Consider the following 14,127-nt stretch of genomic DNA (forward strand, 5'->3'; position numbering starts at 1 on the left):
TCAATGTCTTACTGCCAGAGTCAGGGCATCTTTGAGCTGTGTTTTCACCTGGAGACTTCACTTAGGAGGAATCCGCTTCCAAGCTCGTTCAGGTGTTTTCAATATCCATTAGGAGTATTCATTCAGTATCCAGGGGTCTAGGGCAGAAGTTCCTGATCCTTACTGCTTATTACTGAGGGGTTACTGTCAACCCCCAGAGATCAGGTTCTTGCCCTGTGACCTCTTCCACTTTCATAGGTGGCATAGAGAATCCCCCTCCCTTCTAACTTCCAGACCAGTTTAAATGATCAATGTGATTAGGTCTCCCCTTCCTAACTATTATTCATCATCCCAAATGGAAAGTCCATCCCCATTAAACACAATTGCCTCCAACCTTGTTGGCCTCTACATTCTGTTTCTAAGAGCTTTCCTGCTATATTACTTTTTTGGGTTATTGCTGCTGTAATGTAACACCATAGCCAAAGGCAACTTAAGCAAGAAAGGCTTTATTTTGGCTTATGGTTCCAGAGGGAGAGTCCATAATAGCAGGGGAGGCATGAGGGCCAGAACAGGAAGCTGAACAATCACATCTCCACACATCTCTACACACACGGAAGCAGAGGGGAATGGGGTGAGACTGTCTTCCTCTGGGCTCCACCTCCTAAACAGTCCATAACTTTCCCAAGTAACTCCACAGTTGGGGACTGTTATGTTTAAGTATATGAGCCTTTGGGGACATTTTTCTTATACTGGTCTCTTGTTTAGTGGGTTTCACTTAGCACTTGGTATAATCTTTTTATTTTTATTTCATGTTCATTGGTATTTTTGCCTGCATGTATAAGGGTGTCAGATCCCCTGGAACTGGAGTTCCAGACAGTTGAGATCTGTCATGTGGGTTCTAGGGATTGAACCTGGGTCTTCTGGGAGAACAGTCAGTGCTCTTAAGCGCTGAGTCATCTTCCTGGCCCTAACTTGGTATAATCATTTAGGAGTCATTTGTGAGGCTGGGCAGTGGTAGTGCTTGCCTTTAATCCCAGCACTTGGGAGACAGAGGCAGACAGATCTCTGTGAGTTCAAGGCCAGCTTGGTCTACAAAGCTAGTTCCAGGACAAATTCCAAAACAATACAGAGAAACCCTGTCTCAAAAAAAAAAAAAAAAAAAAAAAAAAAAAAAAAAAGAAACCCTGTTTTGAAAAAAAGCTACAGGAAAAACCCTGTTTCATTTTTGTTGTAGCATCTGTTGGATTTTCCATGCTTTTAAAGGCTGGATAATAATCTGTTGTGTTGCTGACAATATTTTCTTTATCCTCCATTTGTCCCCCGATGGATACTTGGGTTCTTCAAATTTCTTTATCTTATGGCTAGCTGATTTGTCCCCTTGCTCATATCAGTAACCCATTGACAGCTATAGCTGGAGTAGTGTTTTATTAGCCTTGCACAGCTGGGAGAAGGAGAAGGTGTGTGCATCAGGAGCCCAGAATCTTGGGGCTGTGGTAGGATTCTGCTGCCAGATGCCCTCTAGGAAGACTCTGCCCCCTGTTGGAGAAACCATCTTGTCCCCTTTACAGCATTAATCCATAAATCACACAGCAGAGTTCTAGAGGTGGCATGGCAATCAAGCTTTCCTTGGTAGCCAGGCTTCTTTCTGCTCAGGGGGGATTAAAGGTGTGGGCCACCACTGCCAGGCTGGATGACATGGTTTTTAAGTGGTAGATAAGTGTGAGAAAACCATTAGTAAAGCTAGTAAGAGTGAGGGGGAGGGATTAGTGTTTACCATTTATAGTTTGTGATTATGTTAGCATGCATGAAATGAATTCTTCCAATGCTGTCTTAGAATATACAGCATTTAGTGACCAAATAGATGACACACATATGAGAATGTAAGGCTATAACTGCCAGGATTCAAGTCAGTCACATGCCTCACCGTCCATAGACTTGGTGCAGTCTTTTGGAGATGGGATATTGAATCATGACGATTGTGCTCACTAGGAACTGGGGGATGGAATTTCAGACTGAACGTGAATGGGGCATATTCGTAACAAGAATATTACCTTGGAGGAAGTGGGTATTGGGATATGTGTGGGAATATGCTGAAAGTACATAATGAACTCTCATGAAAATGGCCTTATATAATCCTGTGTAATAAAAAAAATAGCTAAAATATTAAGAATGAAATCTTGGATTCAGCATGGATGGTATTTGAATAATATGCCATATGGCTTCAAGAAGGTTCCACATGCTGTGGAATGAGTGTATTTTGTGAGTATGTAGGTGGCAGTGTCCCAGGTTAGGTTCTCCTTGGGAGAGACTCTGTTTAGTAGCTGTTTCTTGCTCTATGCTGACTAGCACATTCTCTGAAAGCTCTAGAACTGCCTTGGTTGTGTATAGTCCTTCTGTGTGTGTGTGTGTGTGTGTGTGTGTGTGTGTGTGTGTGTGTGTGTGTATGATGTTGTGAAAGTGAATGTGAGATTTAGGTGGTAACTAAAAGGGCTTAAAGTGGTTTTCAACCTATGGGATGCAAACCCTTTGATGAACCTCTGTCTCCAAAAATATTTATATTATGATTCATAACAGCAGCACAATTACAGTTATGAAGCAGCAATGAAAACAGTTGTGTGGTTGGGGTCACCACAACAAGAGGAACTGTATTAATGGGCAGCATTGGGAAAGTTGGGAACCACTGGAAAGTATCCAATGCAGAGAACTAATACCTGATAGCTGATTGTTGTTAGCTGGGGACTGCCTGAGAGGAAGCAGAGCCAAACGTAGGTCTGTCTTCTCCCCTGGCTATTTTGCTGGCAGAACTGAAACTGTGTTCTTTTTCACAGGCAACTGCCATGTCTGTGGACTGTCTTGGGCAGCATGCAGTGCTTTCTGGGTAAGTGAGCCTTCGGAGTTTGTCTGCCACAAGTTCTGGGGAATGCATTGTAAGCTTCTGGGAAGTTAGGATATACCCATAAGTTGGAGGACAATGAAAGGGCTTAGTATTCACGTCCTAAAGGCCACACGGGCACTTGCAGGGATTCTTTGCAGGTTTTTGTGGTTTCCCTCACAGGTAAGCAGTGAACTCACATTTTAGTGATTTGTAGTTTGGCCTTGAAATTGCAGGTTTCTTGTCTTTTCAAGGAGTCACTCTAGGATGGTCGAAGAGGCAGCTAGGAAGATTGAGGGGCCTGGGTTCTAGTTTGATGGTGCAGTGAGCTTTGGACATTTGGTCAGTTTACCTAACTGGACTTTGGTTTTCTCCTGAAAGAAATTTTAAAAATGATTTATTATTTCTGTGTGTGTGTGTGTGTGTGCGTGTGCACACATGTGTGCTGGCACACATGTGCCATGGTGCATTTGTGGAGGTGAGAAGACAACTTTGGGGAACCACTTCTTCTTGTCTTCTTCCCTAAGATCTGGGGATCAAATTCAGGCTACCAGGTTTATGTGATAAATGCTTTTACCTCTGAGCCATCTCACCAGCCCTCAAGAAGCAATTCACTTCCACCAAGGAGGAGTTGAACTACATGGTTTTCTTACTCAAAAATTCTAAGATTCTGCCTTTGCTAACAACCCTAATGTTGAACCAGAATAATACATTTAACGGGCAAAGACACCATCCCTTTCATGTTACTTAAGCTCACTGCCCTTCCCTCTCAAATTAGGTTTATTTTCAGTAATTTCATTGGTTATTTGGATACTTTTTGAGACTGGATCTAACGGCATAGCCCTGGCTGGCTGGAATTCATTTTGTAGACCAAGCTAGCCTCTCTCCCAAGTGCTGGGATTAATAGTGTGTGCTACTAATACCTGGATAGAAATGTTGATATTTCTACCATCATGTAATTTCTTGATCACTTAAAAACAAACAAACAAACAAACCAGATTTGGGACTGGGAAGCTGTCTTAGCCAGTAAAAATGTTTCCCATGGTCATCGAGAGACCCTAGAAAATAGGTAGGGCTATGGAGAGATAGCTCAGCAAATAGGAGTGACAGGAGTGTATACTGCTCTTGCAACAGACCTGAGCCAGTTCACAACACACACATCAGATAGCTCACAACTGCCTGCAACTCTTAGCTTCAGGGAGTTAAGTGCCCTTTTTTAGCCTCTTTGGGCACCAGCACTCACGTGAAAATCCCCCACACAGACACACATATACAGGAAATTAAATATAAAATGAGTTCTTAAAGAAGAGAAGGAAGGGGCAGTGTGGTGATAGCGCACGTCTTTAGTCCCAGCATTCAGGAAGCAGAGGTAGGCGGATCTCCGTGAGTTCGAGGCCAGCCTGGTCTACAGAGCTACATACAGAGAAACTCTGTCTGGAAAAACCAAACACTAAAAAATAAAATGAAATAAAAATAAGCATTCTTAGAAAACAGCTTAATTAGGATATAATCAACACTGCATACAGTTCACTTCCTCATAGCATACAGGTCAGTGGTTTGGGATGTTTGGCATCATTAATTGCCTACTTACTCTTTGCAGTATTGTATTCTTTTTTAATTAATTGACTTCCTTTTTTCCCAGACAGAGTTTCTCTGTGTAACTTTGGCTGTCCTGGAGCTCACTCTGTAGATCAGGCTGTCATCAAACTCAGAGATCTGACAGCCTCTGCCTTCCCAGTGCTGGGATTAAGCCTGCACCACCACCTCTGGCCAGTATCAACTCTTGAGAAAATATGTACTTAATTTATGGTGTAGAATTGAATAATGCTGCCTAGCCGGTGTCTGTCTCACCCAGCTTTTCTATCATTGATCAATGATAGAGTACAGTCTTGACTATGTTTTAGCACTTCCTTTTGACTGTCTCCATTTCCAAGTACACTGCTAGATCTGGCTGTATTCATTCTAGACGTTGTAAGATGACTTCTTACAATTGGACATGAGAGTATGGCACTTTTACCAGGTGCTCTGTAGGTGGCAGGTTGTCACCTGTCTGATATTCCTCTACTTCCCAGTGTAGTTACGTAATACTTGTTAAGGGTTAAGTTGATATTTGTGGTTCTTTGAGTCCCACCTCCCGAAGTATCGGGGATTGAACCCAGGGCCTCACACAGGTCAGCCAAGTACTCTGTTATTGAGCTGTATTCCCATACATCCCCACCCCATCTAGCTTCTTTAAATTTTTCTTACAGTGCCTTGCTAAGTTTGTGCAGGCTGGCTTCCAACTTGTAATTCTCTTGCTTCAGCCTCCTAAGTCACAGTTATGTAGGAATTCTAGATTCTTCATGTATGTTAGATTTGTCTCATCAAAACTGTTAAGATCCTATCTTTTATCTCTAAATTTGTGAAATTTTTACCATGATTGCTTTGGCCTGTGTCTGGGCACTCAGAGGACCTTCTATCCCCTCTCCATTACATTATTGAGGGGGTCTGTCTGTCTGTCTGTCTTTCTTCGTGTGTGTGTGTGTGTGTGTGTGTGTGTGTGTGTGTGTGTGTGTGTGTGTAGGCTGGAGAACAACTTCAGGTGTCATTCCTCAGGCATAGTCTACCATGTTTGTTTACTTTTGACATAGGGATTCTCAGTGGGCTGGAACTCACATATTACACAAGGATGGCTGGGCAGCAAGCTCCCAGCTGTCCCCTCCCCAGCATGGAAATTACAGTGTCTGCACCATGCCCCACACTATTTACATGGGTCCTGGGGATCATACTCAGGTCCTTACAGTCACACAGCAAACACTTTACCTCCTAAGCTATTTCCTCACCCCTCAGGTAACTAGAGGGGTTGAAATACTCTATCTCATGTAACAATACGAATGACCCGTAAGATACTCTTAGGCACTCTGAATGTTAGATTTCCCCACATTCACTGGTTTGGAGTGTCAATTATCCTTAATGTTCTAGAGATTGAAATTATGTGACTGGAAGTTATACATGTGCTAATGCCTTCTTATGGTCTTTGGCATGTACATGCCTGTATTACTTTCCAACCCAAATTTGAAGGGCTCCGTTTCGTTTTCATATAAAAGGCCCTCTGAATTAACTAAGCATGGCTCATAGGAACTCAGAGACTGAAGCAGTGAACACAGGGCCTGGGGAGGGAATGCACCAGGTCCTCTGCGTGTATATTTTAGCTTTCAGCTGAGGGTTTTTCTGTAACTCCAGACTGTGAGAATGGGTGGGTCTCTGACTCTTGTGCTTGCTCTTGGGACTCTTTTCTTCCTGTTGGGTTGCTGTGTCCAACTTTGATATGATAGCTTTTGCTTCATCTGTATTTTATCTTGTCATGTTCGGTTGTTACCTCTTTTCTAATAAGAGACAAAAAAAAAAGGGAGTGCATCTGCAGGGGAGGAGCAGTGGAGAGGAACTAGGTAAGAGGGGGGAGGGGAAACTATAATCAGCATATATTGTATGAGAAAAGAACCTACTTTCAATAGAAGGAAAAAAGAATTGTAAAATATATGTAGTGTGATTTATGGGCTATGCTAATATGAAGTGAATGGTTCAAATAAATTTACAAATATATATGCTTATGAAGTCACCATTCTGATTATAATATTTTTTTTTTAACATGTTAGAAGGTCCTTTGCAATCTGCAGTCAAATACTCTACCCTGAGCTATACCCCCTGCCCCTTCCAATCTGAAGTATGTGTGTGTTTTTTTTTTTTTGTTTTTTGTTTTTTTTTTTTTTAGTTTGGGAAGTTTTTCCTGCCTTATATCATTGATAATTTTCTCTTTCCCCATTCTTTGTTCTACAGTTGTTAGTGTTAATTTTCCTGTGTGGATTCTTTGGCCTTTTTCTTTCTTTTTTTTTTTTTTTTCATTCTAAGAGTTTTCTATGATTACTTCCAGTTCTTCTATTAGATTTTCCTTTGGGATTTGTTTCTTTTTTATTTGTTTCTGTGTGTGTGTGCCTGCATGAATTTATGTGTGGGGTATAAGTGCTCACAGCAGCCAGAGGTCATTTGATCCCCTAGAACAAGAGTTATAGGTGGTTGTGAGTCACCTAAGGTAGGTGCTGGGAACTAAACCTGGATCCTCTGCAAGAGTAGTACATGGGGTTTAAGATGAAAAAATTATGTGTATGAGTTTTCCTGCATTTATGTATGTGCACCACGTATGTGCCTGGTGCCCTTGGAGTCCCTAACTGGATGTCAGATTCCCAAAGCTGTAGTTAGAGGCAGTTGTGAGGCATCGTGTGGGTGCTGAGAACTGTACCCATGTGTTCTGCAAGAGCACCAAAGCTCGTAACTACTGGCCCATCTCCCTAGCCTCTGTTCGTTTTTCTTAATTTTCAACACTTGTTTTAATTTCCAAGAACTTTTCAGAGACTTGCATTTTTATGTAAAATGTGAACCCTCAGAGGAATAGACAGAGAGTGCTAGAAAAGGGTACTCTTTTTCTGGTCTCCAGCTGTGGGCGCAGTTGCACATGCGCCCCCCCCAAAAAAAAACCCAACCAAACAAAAACAAAAACAAAACAAATAAGATCTTGGCAAAAAAAGAGTAAACAATAATTGGAATAGCCATTTATATGCTTTTAGACATTTTTGTTCGTTTGTTTTTTGTTCTGTTCTGCTTTTGCCTCCCAGCCCTACCCCTCCTCGTTGCCTAGAGAAGGTGCCACCACCAGGTCCTACATTTCAAATCAGTTTGATTCTGAGACATTTCCTGTCTTTAGCACTTGGGCTTATTAAATCTGTTGTTATTCATAATCAGTTGCATTTGTCCATATGTTTTCATTTCCTCTCCAATTTTCTTTGCCTTGTAGCTTCCTGTCTCTCTCTCTCTCTTTTTTTTAATTTAAACTATATTTTGGTAGGGTTTGGGAATTGAGAAATGAAGGTAAATATACATGTTTAGTCACTGGTGTCTAGCTTAAAGAGCCTCCTTTCTGCTGTTCTCCATGGTTCTGCACTGTGTCTGAGCTCATGCACAGCTTATGGACAAAGCTTGTCGTCTGTACTGCTTTTCCTTCTAATGGGAAGGTGCAGTCCTTAATACTGCAAGAATAGGAGATTCCATTAACCTTCTTGGAAGTTCCAGGAGATCTGTGAAATTCTGTCTTCCCTGTGTTACCTTTATTCTCCATTAACCATCATCCCTCTTTAGAGTTTCTGCTACTCTATAGAATTTTTTGTTTTTTTCCAAACAGGGACTGTTAATCTTTCCTTGAGCTTATTGGTCCTCCTCATTGATACCAAGAGGCTTAGCATGTGCTCTAATTAAAAATCAATGCCAGTTACTGCATGTATGCTAATTCGCAGACCAGTCATTTTTTTCTTTCTTAAAAAAACAAACAAACAAAAAAAAAAAAAACAAAAACAAAGCATTCTTATTTTTCAGATTCTTTATATTGATTGACACTTTAAACTTACTGTGACATTCTCACTAGGTTACTTTAATTGTTACTCCCTTTTCTTGGGTCATTGGTTCTCTTCCTGATAGATCTGGTTTTGTTTATTAATAGTAGATTTGCAGAGGAATTTGAGATTTTTCTGCAGGATTTTGGCCCAGGAATTAGTGTTTTTAGCACACTTATTGAGTGTAAAGCTTTGTGCCTGGTGATATTGGGCTTAAAAAGATATTCTAGATATGGTGTATCTTCCACATATGCAGGTATATTCAGACAAGAGCCTCAACATTTGGTGGCCTTCTTGTAGAGAAAACATAGTTGAGATGTAGACCCTGCAGTGTGATCCACATGGAACTGGAACTTGAATCTTAGCCAGGGCCCTGAAAAGGCTGGGAGAGGAGCAGGTTGGAGCTGAATACAGAGGGAGCAGACACATGCTCACCAGTGGATATGAGTAGTGAAGGCCGAATGTGGAAGTAGCTCTCACAGGGAAACTGTTCCCCTTTACTTAACCGTCAGCTTGGGTTACATTTGTCATTTGTATGCCTTTCAGAATAGATAATTGTCATGTGTATATGTGAATTTTTGGAGCACTAATGGCAAATTGCATGCAACTCAGGGTATACTTTTCCATTGTAATGTGATGCTGTTATCTTGCTGTATTGCTATAAAGTTGATATCTTTCTAGCCGAAGGTTCCTGTACATCGTCAATCTAGATGCCCCTTTTGAAGGTCACCGCAAAATCTCCCGCCAGAGCAAGTGGGACATTGGAGCTGTGCAGTGGAATCCTCATGACAGCTTCGCACACTATTTTGCAGCTTCGGTGAGTTCATTTAAGGAGTGCCATCTTTTTAAATGTGTCATTGAGGGCTGACAAGTTTTTATCCTGTACAGAGAAGAGAATATAGTCTTCATTGCTCAATTAAAAAAAAAAAAAAAAAGTAGAGGTTTGTGGGGCTGGTAAATAGCTCAGTGGTTAAGATCACTAGATAGATCATCTTCAGAGGACTTGGGTTCGATTCCTAGTACTTACATGGTGGCTCACAACCGTAACTGTCTGTGTCTTGAGTTCTAGGAGATCTGATGCCCTCATCTAGCCTCCATGGGCACCAAGCATACACATGCTGCACATGAAGGCAAATACCCATACACATTTAATAAAAATAAATAAATCTTTAAAAGAGAGGCTTGCCTGTTTCTGAAAGAAGAGGCAAGTTGTCAGGCATTGGTAGTGCACACCTTTAAACCCAGCACTCAGAAAGCAGAGGCAGGTGGATCTTTGTGAGTTTGAGGCCAGCCTGGTCTACAGAGGTAGTTCCAGGACAGGTTCCAAAGCTACAGAGAAACCCTGTCTTGAAAAAAATAAATAAATTAAAAAAAAAAAAAAAAAAAAAGAGGCAAGTTGTCTTGCAGGTTTAATATGTATGTTTGTATTTGTATAATTAATTTGCTGGCCTCTAGTGTGTGTCAGACTTTAATTTCTAGGGACTGAATCCTGATTTTTAAAGGGAAGCAAGTAGATGCTTTCATTTCTGTGTGTAGTGAGTTACCTTCCTTAGTGACAATATGACTAGCCAGGGGCTACATGGCAGATGACCTCTAAGGAGAGGAATGGGAGCTAATCTGGGGTTGGCCTGCTTTGCTTTTAGAGGGATCAAACTCCTCCTCCATCAACTGGAAAGGTAGTTCAGTGGATAAGAGCAAGTACTGACCTTTCAGAGTTCAGTACACCTTGCGTGGCTCACAGCTGTCTGTAACTCTAGTTCCAGGGGATCTCTGGCATTTCCTGGCCTGTGTGGGCACCTGCACTCATGTGCATATGCCCCTTCCCACTCATACAGATAATTAAAAAAAAATAAAATAGAAATACCTTATCTACTCCAAGGGTGGGATTCTTCCTAATTGGAGTTCATTATTGGTTAACCTCTGCAGATTTTGAGTGCCTATTTATATGTGAATTCCCCAAGGTTTATACCTAGCTCCTTTTATTTTTTGAGAAACTTCTCACGCCTCAAAGAATTTTGGGCTATGTTATCTTTGGCATCTTTCTCCAGATGTCATCATTTTATCTACAATAGTGCTTTTCAACCTTCCTATTGCTGTGATCCTTTTAATACAGTTCCTCATGTTGTGGCGGCCGCCCCCACCAACTATAAAAGTATTTTCATTGCTACTTCATAACTGTAACTTTGCTACTGTTATGAATTATAAAGTAAATGCCTGTTTCCTGATGGTCTTAGTTGATCCCTGTGAAAGGGTCATTTGACTTCCAAAGGGGTCACAATCTACAGGTTGAGAACAGTTGCCCTAGAGCAACTATAGATTTCCGCGCCTGGTCCTTTATGATTATCATTATTTGTGTATGTACATGTGAATATGTGTTCATGTGTGTGTGTGTGTGTGTGTGTGTGATTGCATGTGTATAAACATGTATGTGGGGGCCAGAGGTCAGTGTGGGATGTCTTCCTTGATCACTTTCCACCTTATTTTTAGAGACAGGGTTTCTTACTGAATGTGGAGCTCTCTAATTTGGCTAGACTGAGTAGTCAGTAACCCCCAGGGATTCTCTTCTCTCTACTTTTCCAGCACAGAGGTTCTTCTGCATTGGCATTGAATTCAGGTCCTTATGTTTGTGTGGCAACCACTTTCCTGACTGAGCTATCTCTGCAGCGTTACTGGACTTTTTTGTTTGTTTGTTTTGTTTACCCTGCCATACAAGTTGGCTTCTGTATGGCTTCATCTTCTTTACCTTAAGCAGTTGAGGTGAGAACTTCTATTCCAGTGTGCACTGTGCTGCTCACTATCTTCTCACCCTTGCTTCTTTTCAGAGCAATCAACGGGTTGATCTTTATAAGTGGAAAGATGGCAGTGGGGAAGTTGGGACAACGTTACAAGGCCACACTCGCGTAATCAGGTAGGCACTGCCTCCGGCAGCTTCTTGGCCTGTCTCACTTTGTCCCAAGCCTTTGATGAGTGAAATGAAGATACCATCCTTGTCACATGCTTGACTTGTAGTGTCCATGTCCTGTTCCTCCTGAGTAGCCAACAGGGCCTCAGTCCTCCAGGAAAATAACCTAGAGAACAGCCTGTTAACATTTAGGAAGCATAACCTGAATCCCAGAAGACTTGGCTGCAGCCCAGTCCAAAGTACAGGGTCAGGGCTGATTTTTGCTGCTGGAAGGAGACATTGTTATATACAATGGAATCAACCCAGTTCATGACCCTTAGTGGCCAGGAGTGCAAGGACACACCAGGCAGCAGCCACTGATTGTCTTAAGGAACTCCTGCATCACATAGTTGCCTCCCACATGGGGCTTTCCAGAGTGTTCTTCATCTTCCTTTCCTCTGGGTTACTATTTCCTTTTTCTGGAGAGTAGTAGCAGGGAGTATAGGGCTGGGGAAGATGGCTTGGAAGTGACAGGAAAGGCTAGATACTTGTGTGTGCAGAATGTCTCCTATACTGCCTTTCTTAGCATTACTGAGGGTAAGACGCAGGAAGTTTGCCTCTGCTTAAGAGTGTTTACCCAAGGCTCCTGTGGTTGATAATTCAGAGATAACTTTGTATGTTTCTTCTTTGTTTTGTCTGTTTATTCAGAGAGTAGGAAGAGACTGGGGAGGAAGAGTTGGGCTCCTGTACATTTTGTTTGTTAGGAGAGCTTTTGTCTTGTTTGTTGTTATTTTTAAAGCTTAAGGACAATTTACTTTATTAGAGTTAAAAGAAGAACTCCAGGGCGGTAAGCTATAGATCTCAGCAGTGCCTGGAAGAAGATGGAGAAGAAAAAAAGAAAAAGCCATGCTGTCTGAATTAAACCCCCACAAGGGCCAGCCATCTGCAGAGAGGAGGGGAGTTTTAGAGAAAAAAGTGTTAGAGAAACCATGCCCAGAAAGAGACAAAAGGAGCTGGTGTGGTGGAGTATGCCTTTAATCCCAGCACTTAGGAAGCAGAGGCAGGCAGATCCCTGAGTTCAAGGCCAGCCTGGTCTACAAATCGAGTTCCATAATAGCCAGGACTGTTACACAGAGAAACCTTGTCTTGAAAAAAACAAAACAAAACAAAACAAAACAAAAAACAAAAAACAAAAAAAAAAAAAAAAAAAAAAAAAAACCAGAGAGAGAAGGAGGGAGGGAGAGAAGGAGGCAAAAGATACGCTTTTCTGAGAAAAAAGGTCAGGCTCAACAGAACCTCACTGCAGCTCTGTGTCGTCTGCCGCTGTGCATGTTTTAGGTTGTAAAATCACATTTCTTTTTGGGAGCTGGCAGGATTATGGCTGGCAATTCTGGGTGGCAGGATCCAAGTTTCCTACCAAGCTCAGTTAACTCTTGTTCATCTGCAAAAAAACTTTAGTGCCTTGCCCTGAGTCGTCTTAGGAAACACACCGTGAAGACAGTATGAAGCCACTAAAGACTGTAGAGACTGAACTTGTTAGAGTTTTGGAGCTAGACATTTATGCTCTGTCTTTCTGTTGTTCTGTTTATTTTGTCTTTGCCAGCGACTTGGACTGGGCAGTGTTTGAGCCAGATCTCCTGGTCACCAGCTCTGTGGACACCTACATCTACATCTGGGATATCAAGTAAGAGCAGCAAAGAGGCATCGTTGCTTAGTTGGTGGACATTTGAAAACTGTTAGAGGTTAAGTGTCTTAGATGATTCCAGTGAATGCAGATCCCAACACCAGGATCTGAGAGCAGGTCGAGTAAGAGGTAAGAGAAGAGCTGCCAGGAATGAAGACAGGCTGATCTGGAATGTTCCGAAGAGCAGGGCATCCTCCCCAGGCCCCGCTATAGAGCTTAGTGTTCCTGGGGAGCATCAGTCTCTGGTGGGAAATTCTTTCCTCAGCTGTGTCCCACTGAGGGCCTGGGAACCTGGGGACTACAGTCACAGCTGATGGCTGCCCCCCACCCCCAAGTCTGAATTCCCTGGCTCTTCAGGCTTGTCAGGGTTCTGCAAAGCAGTCTTCAGAGGCCAGGCGAATCCCTGTGTCAAAAGCAGCATGGATGCTGGCATTTGCAAGTTGAGCGGTCTACTGAAGTGGCAAATGATAGTCGCTAAGACATCTGCTCAGCTCTCACTGGATCTGTGTGAGGCTTCTGTTCCCCTGCTGTCAACGAGGGGCTAATGGGCTCATCACAGGGTTGCACCTCATAAAGTTAGGTTAAAGGAACACCCAGCCTGAGGTCTGGCTTGTCTAGGAACACTGCTTCTTTTGCTGATGGTTAGAGCTGGCTGTTCTGTGGGGGCTGTCTGTAGACACTGCTGTATTGGAGGCTCCCTTTGCTGCCAGTCACTGCCTCTCTCATGGCAGTAACTTTGGGTTGTTTTACCCTGCCAGCTGGGGGTGCAGACAGATAACAAGCCAAAGATGGAAGGAGGAAAGACTAGTCAGACCAGCAAAAGTCCCCTGAGGCAGTAAGGTATATGTGTCTGGCCTGATCAAATATGGCTTCCTTACCTACAGACCAGCCCTTAGAGCCTATGGGTCTGAGGACAACATCTAAAGAGAAGCATGGAATCCAGAAGTGAAGAGGAAAGCTCTTCAGCAAATAAAAAGTCCCCAGGGAACTAGGATTAGGGAGCACCCCTCATTTACATACAATAAGTATTTTCATTATTTAAAGACACTTGAATTATTTGGGTAGAGTGGTGCATGCCTTTAATCCCAGCACTTGGGAGGCAGAGAGGCAGGTGGATCTCTGTGAGTCTGGTCTACAGAGCAAATTTCAGAACATCTAGGACTATGCAGAGAAACCCTGACTCAAAAAATTGGGAAAGAAAAAAAGGAGAGAGAGGCACTGAATTGGCTTTCCTTCTTCAGATATTTAAGTCACACCTGAATGGGAGAGGGGCAGCCCTAAAACATTTGTC

At 42.5% G+C, this 14,127-nt stretch overlaps 1 protein-coding gene across 4 annotated transcripts in view; it reads left to right on the top strand.

Moving 5' to 3' along the window:
- The window catches only part of Wdr59 (WD repeat domain 59), a 72,468-nt gene that overhangs the window by 10,665 nt on the left and 47,676 nt on the right, over positions 1-14,127 (top strand). For all 4 annotated transcript variants that reach the window (XM_051201745.1, XM_051201746.1, XM_051201747.1 and 1 more), the window contains exons 2-5: positions 2,808-2,857; positions 8,953-9,088; positions 11,094-11,179; positions 12,756-12,836. In XM_051201745.1, the coding sequence (XP_051057702.1) occupies positions 2,808-2,857; positions 8,953-9,088; positions 11,094-11,179; positions 12,756-12,836 (353 nt within the window). The remainder of the gene's footprint in view (positions 1-2,807; positions 2,858-8,952; positions 9,089-11,093; positions 11,180-12,755; positions 12,837-14,127) is intronic.

This window comes from Phodopus roborovskii, unplaced genomic scaffold (assembly GCF_943737965.1).
Source record: "Phodopus roborovskii unplaced genomic scaffold, PHOROB, whole genome shotgun sequence".
Lineage (NCBI taxonomy): Eukaryota > Metazoa > Chordata > Mammalia > Rodentia > Cricetidae > Phodopus > Phodopus roborovskii.